The sequence below is a fragment of the Kogia breviceps genome, chromosome 9 (genome assembly GCF_026419965.1).
Source record: "Kogia breviceps isolate mKogBre1 chromosome 9, mKogBre1 haplotype 1, whole genome shotgun sequence".
NCBI classification, from domain to species: domain Eukaryota; kingdom Metazoa; phylum Chordata; class Mammalia; order Artiodactyla; family Physeteridae; genus Kogia; species Kogia breviceps.
The window spans coordinates 56,763,938-56,788,036 of record NC_081318.1 but is presented as its reverse complement, the minus strand read 5'-3'; the positions used below and the strand labels follow the sequence as shown (position 1 = coordinate 56,788,036).

General features: G+C 38.5%; 2 protein-coding genes across 3 annotated transcripts in view; one reads left to right on the top strand and one right to left on the bottom strand.

The window, feature by feature from the left end:
* The first annotated feature begins 8 nt into the window (after positions 1–8).
* CYP51A1 (cytochrome P450 family 51 subfamily A member 1) lies at positions 9–17,608 on the top strand. The gene is made up of 10 exons (XM_059073927.2): positions 9–695; positions 2,558–2,656; positions 6,301–6,477; positions 7,697–7,823; positions 9,991–10,165; positions 11,078–11,197; positions 11,606–11,801; positions 13,411–13,506; positions 14,063–14,231; positions 16,659–17,608. The coding sequence occupies exons 1-10, from the start codon at positions 522–524 to the stop codon at positions 16,835–16,837; spliced, it is 1,512 nt and encodes a 503-aa protein (XP_058929910.1). The 5' UTR covers positions 9–521; the 3' UTR covers positions 16,838–17,608.
* A 2,230-nt stretch (positions 17,609–19,838) lies between these two features.
* AKAP9 (A-kinase anchoring protein 9) overlaps positions 19,839–24,099 on the bottom strand; it is a 156,680-nt gene continuing 152,419 nt past the window's right edge. For both annotated transcript variants that reach the window (XM_067042493.1, XM_067042494.1), the window contains 4 exons: positions 23,733–23,818; positions 22,428–22,557; positions 21,509–21,648; positions 19,839–20,384 (listed from right to left, as the gene is read on the bottom strand). In XM_067042493.1, coding sequence (XP_066898594.1) covers positions 20,350–20,384; positions 21,509–21,648; positions 22,428–22,557; positions 23,733–23,818 — 391 coding nt within the window. In that variant the 3' untranslated portion in view covers positions 19,839–20,349. The remainder of the gene's footprint in view (positions 20,385–21,508; positions 21,649–22,427; positions 22,558–23,732; positions 23,819–24,099) is intronic.

The window sequence follows — 24,099 nt, the reverse complement described above, 5'->3', positions numbered from 1 at the left end:
TATAAGCTGAGATCACCTCAGCCGCAAGCGGTGCAATCACAGAGCGCGCGCCGTCGCCGCCGACGTCCGCTTCTACCCTAGTTCTGAGATCCTTCCGCCCGTCCATCGCGGCGCCGTGTCCTGGCGCCCCGCACCCAGGACACACATGCTCCGGGGTCCCGCGATTCTTAGAGGGTGATCTCCTCTTAAGCCCACGTACTCTTCTGTCTCTGTACCACCCGTGCCTTAGATGCTGCCTTCTTCTTCAGGTCCTCTCTCCCGGCTTAAGGGAACCTCGGCGTTGTGGAGGTCCTTTTTTAAGGGGCGCGGCCAGATCCAGGCCCCGCCCCGTTCTGTGGCGCACAGGGTGGTGCGCGAGGCAGCCGGGAGTAGGGGGTGGGGTTGGATTTAGTAGGGCACCTGCGGGCCGGGGCTGCCTCCCGACGCGTGTGCAGGCTCTTCTCCCTCCGTCGATTCGGAGGAGCCGGAGCGACCTCGGCCTCCAGCGTCTCCGGTGAACTGACGCGGAGGTGGCGGCCGGGATGGTGGTGCTGGGCTTACTGCAAGCGGGCAGGTCGGTGCTGGGGCAGGCTATGGAGCAAGTAACAGGCGGCAACCTCCTATCCATGCTACTCATTACCTGCGCCTTCACGCTCAGCCTGGTCTACCTGCTCCGCCTCGCCGTCGGCCACCTGGCCCCACTGCCGGCTGGGGCGGTACGTGCACCCCCGGGGGTTCTGGAGGGGGACGCTGCGACCAGGGCAACCGAAGGGCTAGCGGGGGTCTGGGACCGCGTTGGTGCTGGGCTGGGCAGTAGCGGCGGGCGCGCTGGGGGCTGGGGGTGGGGGAGGGTGGCAGTGGCACTGATGCTGGTGGCGCTGGCGGTCGCGACTGCCTTGACCTTGCTGGGCTTGCTGCTGGGCGACCCGATGTCGGTCTCGTTTTTGGTGGTGGCCGCATGTCTGGTCCTGGCTGGGGTCGTGCTTGCCTCGATTGTGGTCGTAGTGCTGGCAGTGTTGGCCAAGGCACTGGTGGCCTTAATGGCCACGGCCGGATCCGGAGGCTGCGGCCCTGGCTGTGGCGCTGAGCGTCCGGTTGGCCGTGCTGGCCGCTGCATGGGGTGTTTCGGGCCTGATGGGGGCCCTGGTGGTGATGTTTTTGGCAGCTTCATCCCAGCTGGCCATCATCCTGGTGGCTACCCTTGTGTGGTTCAGTGTCCTGTGGTCTGTGTCATTACCCCTAATGGTGATTTACATCAGTATGAAAGGAGCTATGTTCAGTTTGGTAGAGTGAGAGTGACTGGAGTGTTTTAGGGACCTTCCTATGATGCTAATAAAATACCAGATCTTCTAACTTAGTGGCTTTACTGACCACTAGCTTCATGCTTCCTTAATATATTTGATGAAGGCATCCTTAGCCAGACAAACCAAGTGGCTTTTAAAACGACCCTTTTACTGACAATGGAATATACAAACTATTGACCAAGTAGTTTTAAAAATTATTTTTGTTTGAACCAAAACAGGCATGAGGCAGTTTTTTTTTCCCTACATGTGGTATTTTTGAGGAAGTGTTATTTGTCTTTGGAAAGACAAAGGTGACTTTAGAGTTTTAAGATTGTTGCTGCTATTGTCCAAGACTGAGTTTGTAGAGCTCCTTACTATCTGAGACCACGAAGGATATGAGGAGTATTATCCTTTTTTATCATTCCAAGTTTGATTTCCAGGAGACTTGATGTTGTAATCTGCAGGTCTCATTTTGGGGCATCTGAAGTACCTTTTATAGTGTGTGCTAAAATGTTCCTGCTAGAACTGATCTACTCTCTGTGTAGAATCAGTAGACCTAGATCATTTGTTGAGAGAAGCATGAAATGTGTTCTGTTTACTGATCAGTGTAGCTTCTTAAACATTTCCCTTCTTTCCCTCACGTTACTTTGTCTTTTTCCCTACCTTCTTTAGTCAAGATTTTGGGACTAAAATTGTGAGTGGTAGTAGAAATAAGTGGTGAAGAAACCATAGTTTGACTTTTCTGGTTTTTTCTACTAATGATTAGGATAGTTGCCTAGAGCCACTAATAATACTGGGCATATTCTAGAAAGTGTTCAGCATTTATAATTGCAACGCCTTGGTGTTTGTCTAGTTGTTTATCTTATACTAGGTTTTGAGTTTCTGCTCTTTTTACTATGGCTGTTCTACTAAGGTATTTGCGGTTTGTTTGTTGTTAAGTTACTTTTGGTGCTTTATCTTTTGGTAACTTTTTTTTGTGTGTGTGTGTGTGGTACACGGGCCTCTCACTGCTGTGGCCTCTCCCGTTGCGGAGCACAGGCTCCGGACGCGCAGGCTAAGCGGCCATGGCTCACGGGCCCAGCCGTTCCGCGGCACGTGGGATCCTCCCGGACCGGGGCACGAACCCGCGTCCCCCGCATCGGCAGGCGGACTCTCAACCACTGCACCACCAGGGAAGCCCCTGGTAACTTTTTAATATTAAGGACAAGTTTCTTTTTTTTTTAGTCATGAAACTAAACTGAATGTTTTGTAATGTAAACTGGAAGGTTTTTGTTTTGTTTTGTTTTCTCTTGCAGAAAAGTCCACCATACATTTTCTCTCCAGTTCCATTCCTTGGACATGCTATAGCATTTGGGAAAAGTCCAGTTGAATTCCTAGAAAATGCATATGAGAAGGTAAGTCTTCCAGATCATTAGAGGAAAAGAAATGAGTGCTTTTCCAATTTTCTTTTAAATGGCAGAACATTAAAAAAAGTGTAATCTTACGCTTATTCCCAGTATAGGAAACCGATAAAATTGGAGCTGCTCTGGTTTAAGAGCTGGAGGGGCCTTGGAGACCCTTTTATGTTCTTCCATGTCCTGGGATGATCTCTGAGGAAATCTAGTTCTGGCAACTATGGTTTAAAAACCACTGGCCTCAATTTTGTATTCACTGATCATAGTTAAAATTGATACTAATTGACCCTTCTTTTTCTTAACCATGCGTCTGTGGAATTTTCTAACCTGCTCTACATGTCTTCTGTGACTTCACTTCCACTTGGGTGACCCACACAGCACTGTGGCCCCTGAAATCTTTGCCCCTCTCCTCCCCGATGAGCTTTCTTGTACCAGTTCAGCCATTTGCTCCACAGTGCCACTTTGGACTTGTTGTCACTCTTACCTGTTTTACCTCCACAGTATTAATTTAGACACCCTATTCTCAGACCACAACCACTTCTCCTGGTTAGCCTGTCCAACTCCTTCCATTATAACCATTCTTTGACTTCATTAGATGATCCAGTCCACTGTTCCACTTACTTTCTCCTGCTCCATCAGCCTTCTTTATGTTCCTTCTTTTTACACTTTGGGACCATGGTCTATCATTTCAGTTACACTCTCGCCAGTACCTTAAATTTCCTTGCCCCTGGCTGTTCGTTGTGCTTTACCTGGTAAAAATCCAACCTTGGAGGGAGGCTAATAGTCATTTTTCCTTCCTTGTACCAGATTAGGTCCTTCTAATTTCGTGATTGCCTACCTTGAATGAACTTTGAACACTGCTCAGCAGTCCTGTTATCTTTCTGTGGTTGGCTTACTTTCCCACTCAGCACAATGACTATTCAAACCTTCACTTTTTGAAACTTCTAAATCTTCCTACCTCTCTCTATTAAAGCAGATGACTTTGTCTCCTTTGTAAAGAGAGATTAAAAACCATCCAGTGGGAACTCCCTCATGTTCCCAATTTCAAACATACAAATCTACTTATAGCAATATATATATATAAAATAGTATTCTCTTTTCTTCCTATTATATTAATAATTCAAAAACACTTAACTTTATGCAGTACTTAGTGCTTTATATATATTATCTCACTGAAGCTCCACAAAAATACTTTCAGGTAAATCCATTTTATAGATGACAAAACTGAGAAACTGGTTATTTAATTTGTTTTTGGGCTCACGGCTAGCTAGTGACCAAGCCAGGATTAATACATGGTCTGATATCCGAGTCTGTGCTTTTAATGATGATGTTGATACTACTACTAATAATAGAAACCACTTACAATATATTTATGATGGCCAATGCACTGTTTTCTTTTATGTATATATAATATATGATGACATGAGATATATATATATATATATATATATATATCATGGTCTATATATCAAAAAATATATATGTATATACTTAATCTTGACAACAGTTCTGTGAAGTAGGCATTATTATTATTCTTCCCATTTTATAGGTGAGGGAAACTGAAGCACAGCAATGTTAATTTCTCTGCCTGTAGGACCAAGGTCACAGCTAATATGTGGAGGAGCTGGGATTTGAACCTAGGCAATCTGGCTCCAGAATCTTGTGCTTTAGCCCACTATGTGCTGTCACCTTGATTTTATTACACTATTTTGTCTTCTATGGGAGAGTAAACTCTTCATCCCTCTTTTGTCACAGGAACCTTCTGCTATTATTTCTTCTCTCTATAGTTGACTTCTCTCTCAACTAGATCTTTCCCATTTTCTCTGGAAAGTTCTCAAAGGTCACCAATTTCAAAAGACCAAAGCTTCTCTTGGCCACTCAGTCTCCTCTCATGTCCCTCCCCCTGCAGCAAGTTGTCTGTACTTAGTCCCTATTTCCACACATCCTACTTACTTACTTTTTAGTCCACTCTAGTCTGTCTTTTAGCCCCTTCACTAATGAGCTCCATGTCCTAATCCAATGAACTTGACTTCTCAGCTCTATTTGTCAATGATGACCACTCCCTCCTTAAACGTGGCTTCTCTCATTTTTTCTTCTACTTCTATGACTACTTCTTCTCTAACTCATTTGTGGGCTCACGCCTGGCCATTTACTGTTGAGGTTCACTGAGGTTTGGTCCCTGGCCTTTATTCTTTCCTAGATGATCTTGTCTCTACCTGCAGCTTCAGCTATTAGCCAGATATAGATAACACCCAAATAATGTCTCTGGTTCAGGTCTCCTCTCTGATCTTCATACCTGGATATCCACCTCCCACATGGTTCTTTCTTAGTTGACCAAATGCACCTGAAATCCAACATTTTTAAACTCTGACCCTTGATTTTTCTCTCTCCAATCCTGGTTGTCCTATTTGCTTCTCTCGCCATTGTTCTCCCAGTTTTGCAGTGTGCCAGAGGCCTAGGAGTCATTCTTGACACTTCTCCATCCATCAGTCCATTGCCAAGTGTGCAGGTTCTCTCTTCAGAATACTTCTGTATCCATCTGCTTCTGATCTCCACTGCTCCTCCATTACCTTGTCCCAAGTATTCATCATCAGGCCCCTGTAACAGGCTCACTGGTCCTCTGGCTTTCCTTTAGCTCCTGTCCCTCTCTTCTCTCCATACAGGAGCCAGAGGGATCTTTCTTTTAAAATATGCACAGATTAGTCTCTTTCCCATGCAGTTTAAAATCTTCCATCACATTTCATCTCTTGCAAGGATGAAACTTCCTGAACATGGCTTACGAGGCTCTGTATGGTCTCTGCCCTACCAGACTCTGCCCTCATCTCATCCTTTCCCTCTCTTTCTCTCACCTTTAGGTCCTTTGTGCATGCTCAGCCATCAGGCTAACTGCTACCATCCTTCAGGTCTCAGCTCAGGTGTCTTTTTCTTTTTGTAGTCTCCCTTTGATCATTCTCTCATTGCAGAGTTGCTTTCTGTTGTGTAGTACTTCTCACATTTGCAGTTTTACATTTGTTAATGTGATTATCTGATCAAGTTGTATCTTTTTCAATAGACTAAGTTTCATGAGTCACAGACAGTATTTTTGTTCATGATTGTATCCCCAGTGCCTACAGTCTGCAATAGTAATTAGAAAACTGCAAAGTATTTAACACTTAACTCGATTAACAAAAAATTCAAAATGAAATCATTCAGCGTTTGTGAGATAGTGGTAATACTGATAACTAAATAAACTTCTGGTGTCTTCATATAGCAAGTACTGTAGGAAAGGTCATATCCTTTGGCTACTCCTGTAAATTTATCTTTAACCAAAGGGAAAAAAATCTATATTCTCAGAGATACTCATTATATAATTATCTATAATAAGTAAAAAATGGACACATCAACCATAGTGAAAGAACGGTTAACATATGATGTCTGTGTAAAAGAAAATATTTTCAACATAAATAGTGAAAAATGCAGAGTAGAAAGTTTTACTTATATTTTATTTGCAACTGAATGAATATAATTTGGACAAAGACTGGGGGAAGAATTGTATTAAGGTTTATGAATGTTTTAATTTTCAGCAGTGTATTGTTATTTAAGATGAGTGTCTTAGCACTGCGGATTTTTTTGTAACATCACTATGGGTACTTTTCTCATTTTAGTATGGACCTGTATTTAGTTTTACCATGGTGGGCAAGACGTTTACCTACCTTCTGGGGAGTGATGCTGCTGCACTGCTTTTTAATAGTAAAAATGAAGACTTGAATGCAGAAGATGTCTACAGTCGTCTGACAACACCTGTGTTTGGGAAGGGAGTTGCCTATGATGTGCCTAATCCAGTAGGTGACACTGTTATCTTGAAGAAAGACAAATCTGTACTATAATATTTAGCTAGTAGTGTAAATTATATATCTGAAGTATAGAAGCAGTTTATTCTTTGACTCAAAAATCTGAAGAATTATGAGATAGTTAAAAGAAGGAAAACCATGGGTAGCTGACAAAGAATGGGTATTTTGTCTTATAGTTGCTGGCATGGACTAAGCAATTTTAAAGGGCTTCCTGTACAAAGAAATAGAATCAATGAAAACTTCGCGTATTAGGATTTGATTTTAGCGAGTAAGAAGAAAAATCCCATTATTTCATCAGGAGGGCCTCCTACCTTCCTACTCCCACCTGAAATTTTAGCATAAGAGCTCTTTTGAGCTAGAGATTGTTGGCTTTAGAAGTTTGGGTGATTTCTTTCCTCCCCCAAAGTCAAATATTAAAGTGCTGCAATTTGATGTAAAATGCAAATCAGATAATTAGCCCAGTTACTTGGTGTGGGCTCTGGCTGTGAGCATACCACGCATTACCCAATACCCTAGTATAGCAGGTAAGAATTGACATTGAGTGCTGCTTCTGGGGTTTGAGGAGGTGTGGGCAAATGAATAGCTCTCCTCAAGACCAAAAGCAAGAGCCTTGGGCAATCCCTCTGGGTGGATATATCTATTCATTTCCCACACAGCTTATCAGATTCTTAAAATAGAACTGCCCCAAAGGGCTAAAACCATTCTTCGTCTTAGTGTGAATTTATTCCGACTGTATTACATTCTAATTAAACTTTTGGAAGATAGCATAAGTGAGGAATGGTATTTGTTTGGGAATAGATGGGAGAATATGTGAAGGAGGATAAAAATATTAGCAAAGTGCAGTGGACCTTTGGGAGATTGTGTTGGCATCTGCGTTTGGTTGGAAGACTAGAATATAACAGAATAGGACTAGTGAGCCATGGAGTCAGGAGTGGGGAAAGCGTGTATGTATAGAAAGGAAGGCAGGAAGTGGGATTCCTAATTTATCATTTGTCTTGGCCTGCGTAGCAAGTGTCTTCTACGTGTTACTTCAGATATATGCATAGATGCTTTAAATTTCCCATATCTGGTGTGTAGTTAAGAAGATTATTTTTATTTTCAATTTTTCGGAAGATTGTTTTCTTTGAGTGTTAAAGAGTTATAACCCAAATGAATCTTATGATAAAACAAAATTGTGTTTTAATTCTTATATACCCTTAATATTTTGAAGGTTTTCTTAGAGCAGAAGAAAATGTTAAAAAGTGGTCTTAACATAGCCCACTTCAGACAGCATGTTTCTATAATTGAAAAAGAAACAAAGGAGTACTTTCAAAGTTGGGGAGAAAGTGGAGAAAAAAGTAAGCAAAATGTTTTGGTTTTGCATTTGTCCTAATACGTCTACTTTTCTGTGACTAGAAATCTTAAGAGAGTGTGTGAGTGTGTGTGTGTGTGTAAAAAGCAAACTACACCATATGTAAAACCACCTTAGATTTAGTGAAATGAACATGTTATGATTACCGTGGAGTTAAAAGACCCGAGAGGAAGTGATTACAGTAAGTCCCCTACATACGAACCTTCAAGTTGCAAACTTTCAAAGATGCGATTGTGCGCCGTATGCCAGATGTTGTACTGTACTACTGTACTTTTCAAGGTACTGTACTGTAAGATTAAAAATGTTTTCTTTATTTTTTGTTTGTTTTTTATGTATTATTTGTGTGAAAAGTATTATAAACCTATTACAGTACAGTACTATATAGCAGATTGTGTTAGTTGGGTACCTAGGCTAATTTTGTTGGACTTATAAACAAATTGGACTAATGAATACACCCTCAGAACAGAAGTTGTTTGTATGTAGGGGACTTACTGTATTGCTGCTCATTTAGCAAAACCTAAAAATGGGTTAATTAATGTATTATTTAGCTCATTTATGTGAATAATATAAAAATGATTCATAATTGAATTTTGAAATAAACTGAATGTAAAACTTACATTCAAGGTCATTTTAAGATAATAAATAAGATAAAAATTTTTGAACTCCCAATGGGCAAGTAGAAGTCTAAATGACTTAATTATATATGTATTACGTTATTTTTCTCATATTGTATGGGAATGATTTATTCCAAGAAAAAAGTAAATTTAAATACATAAGCTTACTGTACCACCAAAAGTGTGATTTTAGCTGTTCCCAATAGAGATCTTTTTTTTTTTTTTTTTTTTTTTTTTGTGGTACGCGGGCCTCTCACTGTTGTGGCCTCTCCCGTTGCGGAGCCCAGGCTCCGGAAGTGCAGGCTCAGCGGCCATGGCTTATGGGCCCAGCCGCTCTGCGGCATGTGGGATCTTCCCGGACCGGGGCACAAACCCATGTTCCCTGCATCAGCAGGCAGACTCTCAACTACTGCACCACCAGGGAAGCCCCCCAATGGAAATCTTTAAATGTATTGTATGCTTTCTCGCAGTATATAGGGAGTATATTGAATGTAACTTAAAATTCTTTGGATTCTGTGAATCCAGTTTTTATATTGGACTGCAGTAATTGTTGCCTTCAGAGACAATTGTCATACTCAAAGCAGGAAGCAACATCTGCCTACAGGGCAGTAAGACCTCTGTGTAGGTCACCACATTCTGGGTCTGGTCTTCAGCTTCTATAAAAGGTCCAGAACCTGGTTTTACTTAATATACCTAAAGTTCATGGGACATATTTCCTATTCTATAAGAAGCTGATGCACGAACTAGAACGCCAACTGAATAAATACAAGTGAGATATAATTACAGCACCAAGAACCTCAGAATATTTGCTGAACTTCTCTTTTTTGGCAATCTAATTGGAAAGCCAAATGAGAACTGGAAGTTTGTTTGGTGAACATGGAATTAAAGAACAGGATGTTGATTGGGTAATTGTTATGATTTTTAAAGTGTCACCCAGATGTGCTTGCCTGATGCAACTGTCTCTAATATTTGGATATACAAGTTGGTAGTTACAGTGTTCTTTTATGTATGGTCAAGACTTCAGTTTTTTTCTGACCTTTGAGTTTCCCACTTTTCAGTTTTTTTCTCACTTTTGACCTGGGGAATAATCCATTCTTCAGTCTTTGGACTGCTCTTCCTTGGAAAGCACCTTATTATTGTCCCCATATGCACTAAATAACCTTTTTACTGCCTTTATTATACTGTGATCTGGAACTCAGATAACCACATTCATTTTTTTTTAACCACATTCATTTTTATCTTCATTTTATCTTTTCAAGATGAAGGGCTCATGAGTATGAGTGAGGCTTTAGATATCTTTGTGGCATCTATTTTGGCTGTCCAAAGAGGTGGGGTGCCTCCCATCATGTGGTTTCTTCCCTCTCTTTGTTGTAGCCACATATTTATAGGCTTTTTTTGATGGTATGAATAGGATCTTGTTGGTTCCTGAGTTAAGTTTTTCTTCTCATTTTCTTCACAGTACTTTTATATCTCTAAGAAAACAGAACATTTCAAAAGAATTTTTGGAAAAAGTAATGGGAATGATCTTTTTCCCTCTAGATTTGTTTGAAGCTCTTTCTGAGCTCATAATTTTAACAGCTAGCCATTGTTTACATGGAAAGGAAATCAGAAGTCAACTCAATGAGAAGGTGGCACAACTGTATGCAGATTTGGATGGAGGTTTTAGCCACGCAGCCTGGCTCTTGCCAGGCTGGCTCCCTTTGCCTAGTTTCAGGTATGGATAGAGAAATGATACTTGGTTATTTCACTTTATTTAATTACTGTAGTGTTGGTTTGCTTTGTATTAGCAAAGATAAAAATTAAATATAAAACCAACAAATTGGGGGAAGATGAGCCTCCATTCTTCTGTAAGCATTCGATATTTCTTTAAACAGTGAGCTTATTTAAGGTAAGTTTCAGTTAATTAGAAAGGTAGTTTGTTGTCTATCTGTTCCGATATTTTAAAACCTACTTATCTCACATATTCCTTGTACTCAGGAGGGTTTCTCAACTCTACCTAAAAGTGATAACAGCCCTTCTAAGCACTTGTTTGAAAGTATTTGACTAATTTGTAGTATATTGTGAAGTTTGTTTTGAAGTAATAGTACCTTTAATTTTCTCTTTGTCTCGTTGACAGCTCTATTGTTATCTCAAGAGCAGGGATCATCAATGATACAGAGAAACACTGCTCATAGGACTTGACGTGTAGCTTAGTGTCTTGCATATTAGTAGTCTCTCTGTGCCTTTGTTGATTCATTTCTGTTCAGGTGAAAAATGGGGATTTATTCAAATGCTAAATCCTGCAGAAGAACCAGAGTGACTCTGTCTGCTTCAAGAATTAATTTGGTTAAAATTGGAATTTCATGTTAATGTAAAAGAGTATTTGCTTTCTCTTAAACTGAAAAATGGTTATAAAGGAATAATCATTTGAGTCTTATTTTAGACCTTTAGTTAGAACACAGGTAGTGTGTAAAGAATCAGGGATATGTATGTTAAAACACATTTCCTGCCCTTAAAGACCTTAGAAATCCCTAACAACATAAGATTTTCATGGCTTATTTTTTTTCTCTTGGTTCTGAGTTTTGTCAGTTTGATGCCTGATAGTATTACCTTATTTTTTAAAGTCATTTTCACGTTTGAATTACAGACGCAGGGACAGAGCTCATCGAGAGATCAAGAATATTTTCTATAAGGCAATCCAGAAACGCAGAGAATCAGGAGAAAAAATTGATGACATTCTCCAAACTTTACTAGATTCTACTTACAAGTAAGAGCTCTTCAGATCACATATTAAACTGAAGCAGGAAATTTTTTACACATTAAAACATAGTTAAATAATATGTACATTTAAAAAGTAATAATGCTGGCAAAATTAGTAGGTATGACCTTTGAACTTTTTAAATGGATGAGACATAAATTACTGGGACCCTGTGCCTTACTGGAATCCCAGTACTGTGCATGGTGAAAAGTTTGCTAGTAAACCTCAGTGAAGTCTTTTGTAACCAGTGTCATATTTTCTATTGGTCTCTTTTCCCTAAAGGAAAAAAAAAAAAATTCTGACTTGTGATGGGCAAATGCAAGAGAAAAATTAATTCATTTTGACCCTTTATATAAAGGTTGAGACATGAAATGTGTCTGCCAAATGGTAAATTTGTGTATGCGGTCCCTTCTTTAGGGATGGGCATCCTTTGACAGATGATGAAGTAGCAGGCATGCTTATTGGACTGCTCTTGGCGGGGCAGCATACATCCTCAACTACCAGCGCCTGGATGGGCTTCTTTTTGGCCAGAGACACAACACTTCAAGAAAAATGTTACTTAGAACAGAAAACAGTCTGTGGAGAGAATCTGCCTCCCTTAACTTATGACCAGGTTTGTTGGATTCTCAGTTTCATTGCTGCCTCTGACACTAAGTATGTGTGACTAATTTTTAAAGGGGACAATTTGGGATTTTCTGTATACTATAGATTAAATTGATTAGATTCTTTATTTTTAGAAAATTCCCCGTAGCCTTCCCTGAAATGTCCTAATGCTGGATCCAGTTTACTAGTATTCTTTTGAGGATTTTTGCATCTGTATTCATAAAGGATAGTGGTCTGTAGTTTTATTGTTATGTCTTTGACAGGTTTTGTTATCAGAGTATTACTGGTCTCAGAGAATGAGTTTGGAAGCATTCCCTCCTCTTTTACTTTTTGGAAGACTTTGTGAAGGATTGGTGTTCTTTCTTACATGTCTGGTAGAATTCACCAGTGAAGCCATCTACGTCTGTGCTTTCTTTGTGGGAAGTTTTTTGATTACCAATTCAATATCTTTACTTGTTACAGGTCTATTCATATGTTCTGTTTCTTTTTAAGTCAGTTTTGGCAGTTTGTGTCTTTCTAGGAATTTGTCTATTTCATCTAGGTTGCCTAATTTGTTGGCATACAATTTTTTTTTTTTTTTTTTTGCTGTACGTGGGCCTCTCACTGTTGTGGCCTCTCCCGTTGCGGAGCACAGGCTCCAGACGCACAGGCTCAGTGGCCATGGCTCACGGGCCCAGCCGCTCTGCGGCATGTGGGATCTTCCCGGACCGGGGCATGAACCCATATCCCCTGCATCGGCAGGCGGACTCCCAACCACTGCACCACCAGGGAAGCCCCATACAATTGTTAAAGTATTCTCTTAGCATCCTTTTCATTTGTTAGGTCAATAGTGATGTCTCTTCTTTCATTCCTGATTTTAATAACTTTTAAAGTGATAGCTTAATTGATACATCATTCAGATACTATAAAATCTACCCACTTATACAATTCGCTGGTTTTTAAAATATATTCATAATTGTGAAACCATCATCACAATTTCATTTTAAAGTATTTACATCACTTCCAAAAGAGAGCTAGTACCCATTAGCAGTCATGCTTCATTTCCCCTGCCCCTGGCAACCACTAATGTACTTTTTGTCTCTATGGATTTGCCTATTCTGGACATTTCATATGAATGGAATCATACAATATGTGGTCTTTTGTGACTGGCTTCTTTCACTTAGCATGTTTTCAAGGTTAATCCATGTTGTAGCATGTATCAGTACTTCAATCTGTTTTATTGCCAAGTAATATGCCATCGTATGGCATATTGCCATACGTATGGCATATTGCCATCGTATGGCTGTACCACATTTATTTATCTCTTCATCAGTTGATCGACATTTGGGTTGTTTCCACCCTCTGGCTACTGTGAATAACACTGCTCTAAACAGTTGTGTACAGGTTTCGAAAAAGCTGACATTGATGATTTTTGCTAATGTTTTCATTTTTTAGATGAGTGAATTTTTGAAGGTCCTTACCATGCCATTCTTCAGAGTGATCTGTTATCTTGCCTTCTTTTTCTTTACTGACCATGGACAGTAATAAAACAAGATATTCCCAGTTACCCTGAACTTGTTTGTATCCTGTTGAAGTATGTTAAATATTTGTAAAACTCGGGAAATTTTTTCTCTTTTTAGCTCAAGGACCTAAATTTTCTTGATCGCTGCATAAAAGAAACATTAAGACTTCGACCTCCTATAATGACCATGATGAGAATGGCCAAAACTCCTCAGGTGAGTCTCCTGGCTAGATCTTTTCCTCTGTGCCCCCAGTTGTTATTTATCAAAAAGAAATATCATAATATCAAAGAGAATTTTTTAAATTAAAAGAGAATAATCACTTCTAATTTTCAGTTTTACATGTTTTAAATGTATAAATGTTTTTACATAATTGCAGACAGTATACATGCTCATCTGTTCTCCCTACATTTTAACAATTAGGGTTTTTTTAAATGGAAGCATATTTTTTTCTTGGTTTTTAAAGTAACATATGTGTTGTAAAAAATTGTAACTGTGGAAGTGTGTAAATTGGATTGTGAAAGTTTCCTTGAAATCCCACCCCTACCCCCAAGGCATTATCACTTTTTAAAATTTGTGTATATAATTCCAGCCCAATGTGTGTTATTTGGAAATCATCTTGAGTTAAAATAATTTTTAACTGGCCTATCATGTAGCCAGTTTAAAAATATGTATATTTCATGTATATTAATGCTTTATTACACAATGGTCTGATTATTTGTTAGAATATTTTAAAATTATCTAGTGAAATGTGTGTTGCTTTCATTTGTAGACTGTGGCAGGGTATACCATTCCTCCAGGACATCAGGTGTGTGTTTCTCCCACTGTCAATCAAAGACTTAAAGACTCATGGGTAGAACGCCTGGACTTTAATCCTGATCGCTACTTACAGGACAATCCAGCATCAGGAGAGAAGTTTGCTTATGTGCCATTTGGAGCTGGTAAGATGATTACATTTGACACTTGTTTGTTCTGATAACATATTTGTGCCTGTCAGAATAATCCATGTGAATTTTATTTACAAATACCTTTCCCTTTCCTTATAGGGACATTCCTGCAAACATCTGTAGGAGTGTAATCTTTTTGCAGGTTGGAAAAAATATTTCATTTGTACTAAAGGAAATAGCTCTGTGAATCCTTATAATGTTCTGTTACCTTCTAACCTATCTAGTTTTATCAGTTCTAATCTTTATAGTCCACCCTGTTTTCCCTTATCATAGTATTTAAAGCTCTTTGTGAATTCTGTTTTAAAGAACCATTGGAGTTAGCACACCATTTGGGCAATTATTTCAAGCTAAATATGATGAGACAGTCAGCATTTCAGAAAAGAGCAATGGCATGGAAGCTTTTCTGGATTGTTAATGAACTTTTTGGTTCTCTGCCTGTATATCCTGATGATAAGATGGTCTTTAAATTTGGGCAGGTTGTGCATAGGTATGCAAACCTCTGCATTTCAATTAAGATCCTAAAATAACACAGGCAGACTCTCATTCCTCCAATAATTTCTCCATTCACTGATACTTTGTACAGATTAAACTATATTCTATGAATTATTTGTTTTTCCAAAGAGATCATTTAAGTGACATGACATTTTTGTCATTGGTCACACCTTTTCCATACATAAACGAAAGTGTAAAGTCCTTTGGGAACTTCAGATCTTAATAACTATTTAGTTAAGAAATTCAGTAACAGTATATGACATGAATATCAATAAAAACAGTCATAGCTTGTTCAAGTAGTTGGAAGGGGCATTAGTTCTCCAGCCCCAATTCTGCCCCATTTCTAAACTGACAATTATCGGGCTTTTATCTGGCGTTCGTGCAGACCCCATTGGTTAACAGCTCAGTCCCACAAGACTGTCCCTCACCACTTTAGATGCCAATTACAAGTCCAGTTGTTACCTGTTTTTCTGACCAACTGGCTATAAATTCGAGGTTCTCTAGATCCCCTCCTTGGGGTTCCATAATTTGTTAGAATGGCTCACACAACTTAGAAAAGTTTATTTACTAGAATACTGGTTTACTATAAAAGTATACAACTCAGGAATAGCGTGATTGAAGAGAAGCATAGAGCAAAGTAGAAGGAAGGGGTACATAGCTGCCAAGCCCTCTGTGGGTATGCCACCCTCCCAGCACCTCCACATGTTTACTATCCTCGAAGCTCTCTGAACACTGTCCCCTGTCCTGTCCCTTCTCTGTACTTCTGTAGGGATTTTGTGGAGGCTTCATTACATAGGCACGATTGATTAAATCACTGGTCATTGGTGATTAATTCAACCTCCAGACCCTCTCTCTCCTGGAAGCTGGGGGGTATTGCTGAAAGTTCCAACCCTCTAATCACGTGGTTGGTTCCCCTGGCAGTCACCTCTCATTAGCAAACTCAACTGTGGTTGAAAGGGGCTTGTTATGAATAACAAAAGGCTCTTTTCCTCTTTGACCTTTATTGCTCTTTTCACTTAAGAAATTCCACAGGTTTGAGGAGCTCTGTGCCAAGATGGAAGACTAAATACGTATTTCTTATTGCAAACCACATTATCACAGATGCCATACCTTAGTATTGAAGTCAGATTTGAAGTCAGTTTAAGTCCTCCAACTTGGTTCATCTTGTTAAGGATCGCTTTGGATATCCTAGTCCTTTTCATTTCTGTATGCATTTTATAATCAGCTTGTCAGTTTTTACATGTATATGATCTTTTAAATTTTGATGTGTTGCTATTTTTGGTTTATTAAATTTTTTTCTTCCATTATCATTTGTAATGGCATTTCAAGTTTTGATTGGAAGGTTCATATTAACTCCCCCCCCCGCCCCTGTATGCGGGCCTCTCACTGTCATGGCCTCTCCCGTTGCGGAGCACAGGCTCCGGACGCGCAGGCTCAGCGGCCATGGGTCACGGGGCCCAGCCGCTTTGCGGCATGTGGGATCTTCCCAGACCGGGGCACGAACCCTTGTCCCCCTGCATCGGCAGGCGGACTCTCAACCACTGCGCCACCAGCAAAGCCCCATATTAACTTTTGACTATGGCTCTTTTGGGATAGAAGTTAAGAATATTCTAGTATATTTCCAAACTAGATTATCATCGTGTTTCAAACCTTACTTATTTTTAACCTAGATAGATGTTAGGTTTCAAAAAAACAATCGGAAAAATGATTGTATAATTACCCATGTGCTGTTTCCCCTAGTAACAGACATTAAAAATCTCTTGGGATTTTTGTTATTTACATTCTTGTGAAAAGATTGTCATCTTTTTACTATAGTATCTGTATGTCTCCTATTCACCTTAAGTGTAGATAAACAAATTTTATCACTCGAGGCTCAAAGACATGAGAAAGAATTTCAACCGACTGTTATGGAAACGTTTTCTCTTACAGGGCGTCATCGTTGTATTGGGGAGAATTTTGCTTATGTTCAAATCAAGACAATTTGGTCCACTATGCTTCGTTTATATGAATTTGATCTCATTGATGGATATTTTCCCACTGTAAATTATACAACAATGATTCACACCCCTGAAAACCCAGTTATCCGATACAAACGAAGATCAAAATGAAAAAGGCAGCAAGGAACTAAAATGTGAAACATCACTGTAAACTGCAAAAGCACTGAAGAGGATGAAGTTTACGAAACAACTCCCAGTGTACTTTTTTTTGAGTGTGTAATTTTAAAAGACAGCCAGCTTTATATTTTAACTGAATGGTTCCATCAAATCCAATGGCATTTCAGAAATTTCCCAATAGTTTTATGTGGATAAAGGAAAACTATAAATTTCTATATAGTTGGTTTCCTTTCCTTTAAGGAAATCAGGCTTATTAGTTTGGGGGGGGATCTTTGGTAATTGGCAGATTCTAAGTAACACAATTTCCAGGTATTAAGAGCATACATAGCCCTTGTCAAGTAAGTTCAGAGTGTTCAACTCTTGTACTATCTGCAAGTATAAAAAAGCCCAGTGAAATACTTGGAAGCCTTAGATTATTCATTTGTTGGGCAATGTATGTATATGTAAGGATGGGTGGGTAGGGAATAAACTCACCTTTAAAGCCTTGGATAAAAGAGAATCCTATTGTTTTGGTATGATATTTAGCAGTGATGGAGCTATATTGTAGGAAAATATATTTGAAATAACTGGAAGCACTGTCTGTAGGAAATTGAAATCTATGACAATGACTAATTGTTTTTCCTAAAAAATAATTAATATGAAAGACTGCTTGTGTAACTTGATCTAATTACTAAATATTACATATTTATCTGTTTGATAAATTTGTATCTGGTTCCACATAGTTGCATCTGTGTGGAAGTCCAAAATAAAGTCCTTGAGGGATAAGTTTTGTTGTCTTTGGCTCAAGGTGGTTCCTGTTTCCTCTCCAGAATCTAATTAGGGATGTTTGTTACTAGTTCTGTTAGTTTAGGTTAACAAGCTTTTTATTTTTTCTTTTTAAATACAAAATCTGAGATCAGGGAATCTGGCTTTAAGATAATGGTAATACGAAGCAGGGGTCTTGGGAGTGTATCACTGGTCAAATTCTGTGAAGCCTGTGTTCAAGAATCAACTCAAATTATAACTGGAGACGGTGAAGCCTGTGTTCAAGAATCAACTCAAATTATAGCTGGAGAGTAACTATATGATACCTGTAATTTGACCACATACTTTGTTATTACTAGATGAAGTAAACATACTTTCCCTTATGTATATTACGTTCTGTTTAAAAGGCTGGAGGACTCCTGTTAAACTCTACTTGTGAAGCTAAAATCTGTGTTGTTGAGTTTTTCACATTAAAATTATCATTGAGAGTATAGTCTGCATTCACAAATTGTAAAGTGTGTGGTTCAATGAGAATTTAGGAATCTAGAAACTTGGGAAAAAAGTTCCATCTTTATTTGTACTTATTTCAAACTGTAATTTAATATTTTATGTATGAATTTAGTCAAACCACACTAGTATTAGCAGTATTCATGATTTTGCAAACAAAAATCACAGATACTTTTCATATCCCGTTAGAGATGTTGCAGATCTCTTGAAATATCTTTAAATTTCATCACTACTTTGACATTATGGTATTATAATCTTATTTCTTTACTCATCACAAAAATTTTTTAAAGTTTGACTATTTCTATATAGTTGGTTTCCTTTGCAATCCTATATATTTTATGTCTTTAAAAGCATTATTCTGAGAAGAGATCCATAGTTTCACAAGATTGCTAGAGAGGTTCATGGCACACACAAAGTTAAAACTCTGATAAGGCTGGTTCATGTTTAGTGAATAGTTTTAAGAAGACTTACTTAAAAAGATTTAGTTTTTAACCACAGACCAATTATTAAGAAGCATTAACAAGTTTGACTGCAGAGGCCTAATGTCATAAGGACGGTGATGGTCAAATGATGGGAGTGAAATAAGATTGATCAGAGCACTTGTTTATCTGCTCTTTTCTCCATTCTCTCTTAAGAGTAGAATTGCCTTGAATGGAAGGCAATGTTTAGCTAAAAAAGGTTTTACCCACAACCTCCCCTCTTCAACTAACTGTTTTAGAATACATTTGTAACTTCTAGAACTCCTTATTGGAACCCAGCTGCTAAATATGGAAAATTTAGGTAATTTGAAATTTCCAAGAGTGTCAATTGCTTGTTTGTGTTGGTGTAAATCATAGAATATCAAATGGTAAGATAAAATCCTCTGGAAATAAGTATCAAATACTATTCTTGCTATTTTAGTGATGGCCATGTTATCAGAAGGACTCTAGTTAAGAAATAACATTGAGATCTATATTATCTCTGTGAAAGCATCTCACTCAATTTGGATTGGACAGCAGGAATACTGCTTAATTCTGCATTGTGGTTAATAAAATTTAAGATTCTGTATTATCTTAGTGGGCATGGCTTTGTGAGGACACACCTTTGGATACAAGTAACCTTAAATATAATAGGACAAATATGGATTAATCATGAAAATACCCATTTGGCTTCTAAAAAACACTATATGTAGACTTAAAGTTGATAAAAAAGGCACATGGAAAAACTCTCTATCCGTGTAGGGAAAGAAAAATCCCAACAGTAGCTAATTCTAAAATTAGGATCACTTTCTGAATCTCTAAATGCTACATATTTGAGATATATAATAAGGTGATACATACTACCATAGGCTGAATGTCTGTGTCTCCCCAGATTCGTATGTTGAAACCTAATCCCCAATTTGTTGGTATTTGTAAGTGGGGCCTTTGGGAGGTGATTAGGTCATGGTGGTGGAGCTCTCACGAATGGTATTAGTGCCCTTATAAAAGAGAACTTGGAGAGTCCCCTTGCCCCTCTGCCACGTGAGGACACAGAAGATGGCAGTCTACAGAATCAGGAAATGGGCTCTCACCAGACATCAAATTTGCTGGCGCTTCAATCTTGGACTTGCTAGCCTCCAGAACTAGAAATAAATAGAATAGAAATAAATTTCTATTGTTTTTATAAGCCACCCAAGCTATGGTATTTTGTTACAGCAGCCCGAACATACTAAGACATGCACCAAGAACTATGGCTCGTTAAAAATGAAGAAGGTTCAAATACAGTGTAGTTAAAATGGTGAAGTCATTTTTATTTCAGTACTTGACAAAATATCCCATAAAATTCAAAACTTCTACCATTATACAAAAATAAGTCTCTACAAGTGATATCTGTCTTCATCACCAGTAGCAAATATATTAGGCAGAAACATATAACTTCAGTAGCCTTATAAGAAAAGTGCAGGACACCTCAAGCTACACATTCAACAGTAACATAATGCCAAAAGTTTAATCTTTTCACCCATTTGATAAATACACAAGGTTTATAATTTAATCATTTAAATTAGCATTCCACAAATATACATGTAATTTAATGATTATTGTGCATGAATACATACACAATGCTTATATGTACAAATTCCAGTTTGTTTATATGTGCTGGCAAGGGATTTGTATACAATCATAAGCTGTGTTCAGATTGGTCCCATTGAATATCCACAATACAAAAGCACAAAAGAACCACTGATTTACAAAAGGGAATTTGTTTAAAATCACTTCGATTCATGATGTTTCAAAGGATTATCTTCTCATGCCAGCATGAAACTGAGTTGAACCTATAAGATAGGAACAGGATAGTTCAATGATTTCAAATTAGATTGTGACATATCAGACTAGTTCGTGGTGGGCAGAAGATTATTACCCATCATTTTTTAAAAAATCTTTGTTTTCCTCTAAAAAAGTCTTATTCAGACCTGATTTTTTAAAAGAGATTTTTAATATATATTTAAAAGTCACTGTGGCTGACTCCATAGCATGCTAAGTGAGAATAATGTTAAGATTCTCTGTAAAGTGCCCTGTAGGTTCAATGTTCTATACCTCTTGAAATATCTTTTCGTCTTCAAAATCTGGGTCTTGTGAAATTTAGATGCTCAAACCAACAAAGCCCAGCTATGATAATAAATGTTTCCTACAACTACAAGTTTCTTGGGTTAGGTGATTTCTTGTATGAAGAGATAAACAACTAAAATAACTGGTTATTAGTCCTATCTATTTTGTAGGAATAGTAGGAGAAAAGAGGGTCTCTAATAATACATATACACATATATATATATATATATACACACACTTAAAGCTCATTAAATTAAAATGATTCAAAACCTTTGAATCAGGAGTGAACTGAAGAGAGATGGGAAAAGAGGTTTTTCTCACAATAAACAAGGAAGGGAATCCACTTCTAATAATAATGAAATTTGGCATGTGTTTTTGAGCAGAGAAAAATAAAACGTCATTCTTACAGTCTTTAGAATGGGATGGGTTCCTTGGATCTTATGTAAGAGCACAAGGTCCTAGTAGAGATAATGGCTGCAGTAAGTGCTTAGAGTACTTGTGTCCTCCTCTCATCTCCTTATCCCTTATTTGCATGCCTCGGGATGTATTACTTAGGAACAAGTTCTCTAGCAGACTGTGTAAGCTTCAGAGTACTTTGGTGCTCGTTGTGCATTTCCCCTAATCAATCTTTTCAATGAGACGAGCAGGAATTTTTGGAGGCTGAGAATGGGATCCAGGGTGATAAATCATGTTTTGTCTTAAATTCCTAAAGTCTAGCCTGGTAACTCAGGCACTGAACTGTAAGATTTGATTATCCTAATGAGGAAGGTCAAGGAATTTCAGAAAGAGAAAGTGTTCTGGGTCTATCAAGCACTGTGGTGCTGCCAATACTTGGTTAACCTGAGGGTACCTGACTGTACAGTTCCAAGTCGTCTCTGCAGTGCCTCTAGCCGAGTGATATAATCTGTCAGGGCTCTGTCAGGATCATAATTCTGAAGCTGAGAACATGCTAAGGAACCAGGATTTAAATCAGCTGGAGGACCTGGGTACCTATGAGATTAAAAATACAAACATGAATCCCAATTATCCAGAAACAATACAAGTAACTCAGCCTACCACCACCCTGCCCTCAAAAGGTAGACCACTTGTACACTGCTCAATCTATATACCTCATACTACTGAGTCTGAGTCATGTGTAAAGGAAAAAACTCTTCGATAAATTCAAAGCAGCTACTAAGTCATCAAAAGAATGTCCGTCCAGTACACTGCCTGTTGCAGAGGCCATCAATAAAGGCTGCATATGTATAAATGCATCTTGTCCTGCAAACTTTAGAGGAGTGTTCATAATTCCAGACTCTCAATTTTAGTTAATACCTTTCTCAATGTCTAGCCACAGCATATATACTAAACACTTGATCAGCTGTTTCCTATACCCTTGGAAACCAGTTACAAATTCAAAAACTGTTTGGTTTTTTTTTTTTTTTTTTGCGGTACGCGGGCCTCTCACTGCCGTGGCCTCTCCCGTTGCAGAGCACAGGCTCAGGACACGCAGGCTCAGCGGCCATGGCTCACGGGCCCAGCCGCTCCATGGCATGTGGGATCTTCCCGGACCGGGGCACGAACCCGTGCTCCCTGCATTGGCAGGCGGACTCTCAACCAGTGCGCCACCAGGGAAGCCCTCAAAAACTTTTTGATTCTGAGCTTTAGGTTATGTAAATAATACATAACTAAAGACACATTTAGCTATTTCAATGCAAAGAAGTCAAAGCCCTAACACTGTCCTTCATTCTCTGTTAAGTACATTAGTACAGATTTCATCAAATTCTTACCTATTTTGAAATGGTAAAGGAGACCTTGGATAGTCCAGATCTGATCTTGAGCGATACGTACTATGTCTTGGTTCTCCATATAGCTCCAGCCCACCAGAAGAATGATAAAATGGGTCAGTCTTTTCGGCACCTGAAGTAATCCAAAATGTACCTTGTAAAGAAAAAAAAATACCAAGCCCTTGAAAAATTTCTACAAAATGGATAACGGTTCAAAAGACTTACTATACTGTACTACACTACTATCTCCTATTTATAGTCACTTTCAATTATTCTTGCTACAGGAGAGAAACAATAGTACAGCTTGTATCATTTACCTTTGGATATTAGTATTTCTGATAATCTGGAACTACACCTCTAAGAAAATAAACTTTTATTTTTTAAAGACTGCTTCTTAGTTTTAACTAGAGGTGAAGTGAGGGGTGTCTGTGTGTGGTTTGACAGAAAAGGCAATGTGGATAAAAAATATTAGATGAATACAGCCAAGTCCTTTTATCACTATTATACTGGCTTTTACTGGAAAAAACGTGAAACCAAGATATGCTAACTTACAACACAAAATTCATTATGGTACAAATTTCAGCTATTTCAGTATAAGGATGCATATTTCAAAAACATTTTGCTTAGAGTACCACATATATTTTCCTCTTTCTCTGTGTAAAACATGTAAAGGTGGTTTACTACCAATACATATCAGATATGCTGTGTGTCTATAATTCTGTGTGGTCCCCAGCTTTTGACCTCATCCTTTTGCCTGAGATGTTGAAGCCCTTATGTTTCAGTGTAGAGAGAAGGAATTTTAACTGTTATATCACCTATTGGTAAACAGAAACCTGTTTGAATATTGCTAAATTGTGAAAATTTCAAATCAAAACTTTCATGTACTAGAGTAATAGCAACCCTATCTTGAATGAGAGCCTTAAATGCAGTTGTGAAAAGAGTGGGCTCTGGAGCCAGACTGTCAGGGTTCGATGCTGACTCTACCACTTCCTACTGGGTAATTTAGGACAAATGACAAATGCTTTCCATGCCTCAGTTTTTCGTCTGTAAAGTAAAAAGAATAGTAACTGTACTTACATCATAGGATTATGAGAATACATGGAAAAAAGCAGGGCCTAGTGTGAACTAAGTGCTCTATAAAAATCAGCTCTTATTACTCTTTAGAACAGCAAGGTCCCCAGCTTTGTTAGTTATAAGGGCTTTGTCTTTGGACAACACAGGTCCCAGAACACATTATTTGGAAGGTATTACACATTCAGTAATTTTAGAGCATCATCAACATAAGAAAAAATTCTATTTTGACTTCACCTGGATTCAATCCAAAGCCATCCCTGTTAATATTGATGGAACCAGAACTTGTGACTCGATGCCACCGTCGAACCAAAAATTTCATTCTAAAAAAGATCCCAAGAAAAAATTTCATGGAACATCTATAGTGTAAAGAGTATAAACATACACTTAAAACAAAAATCAAGTCATACGTTTAAATATGAATGCAGAACAAATTTCTATATAATCACGATTGCCTAATCTAAGATTATGCAAATGTCCCCTGGTTTGTGGCAAAATTGACTGGAACAGAAGAACAGGGCTTCCCATGAGGCACCAGAGGTCTCTTCTTTTGCCAGTACCAGGTTGTGGCTTTAGAGGTACACGGGACATAAAGAGATGAAGA

Coding starts and splice junctions, on each gene's coding strand:
- CYP51A1 (XM_059073927.2), top strand. CDS start 522: ATGGTGGTGCTGGGCTTACTGCAAGCGGGCAGGTCGGTGCTGGGGCAG. Junction 696..2,557: donor CCCCACTGCCGGCTGGGGCG/GTACGTGCACCC, acceptor TTTCTCTTGCAG/AAAAGTCCACCATACATTTT. Junction 14,232..16,658: donor TTATGTGCCATTTGGAGCTG/GTAAGATGATTA, acceptor TTTCTCTTACAG/GGCGTCATCGTTGTATTGGG.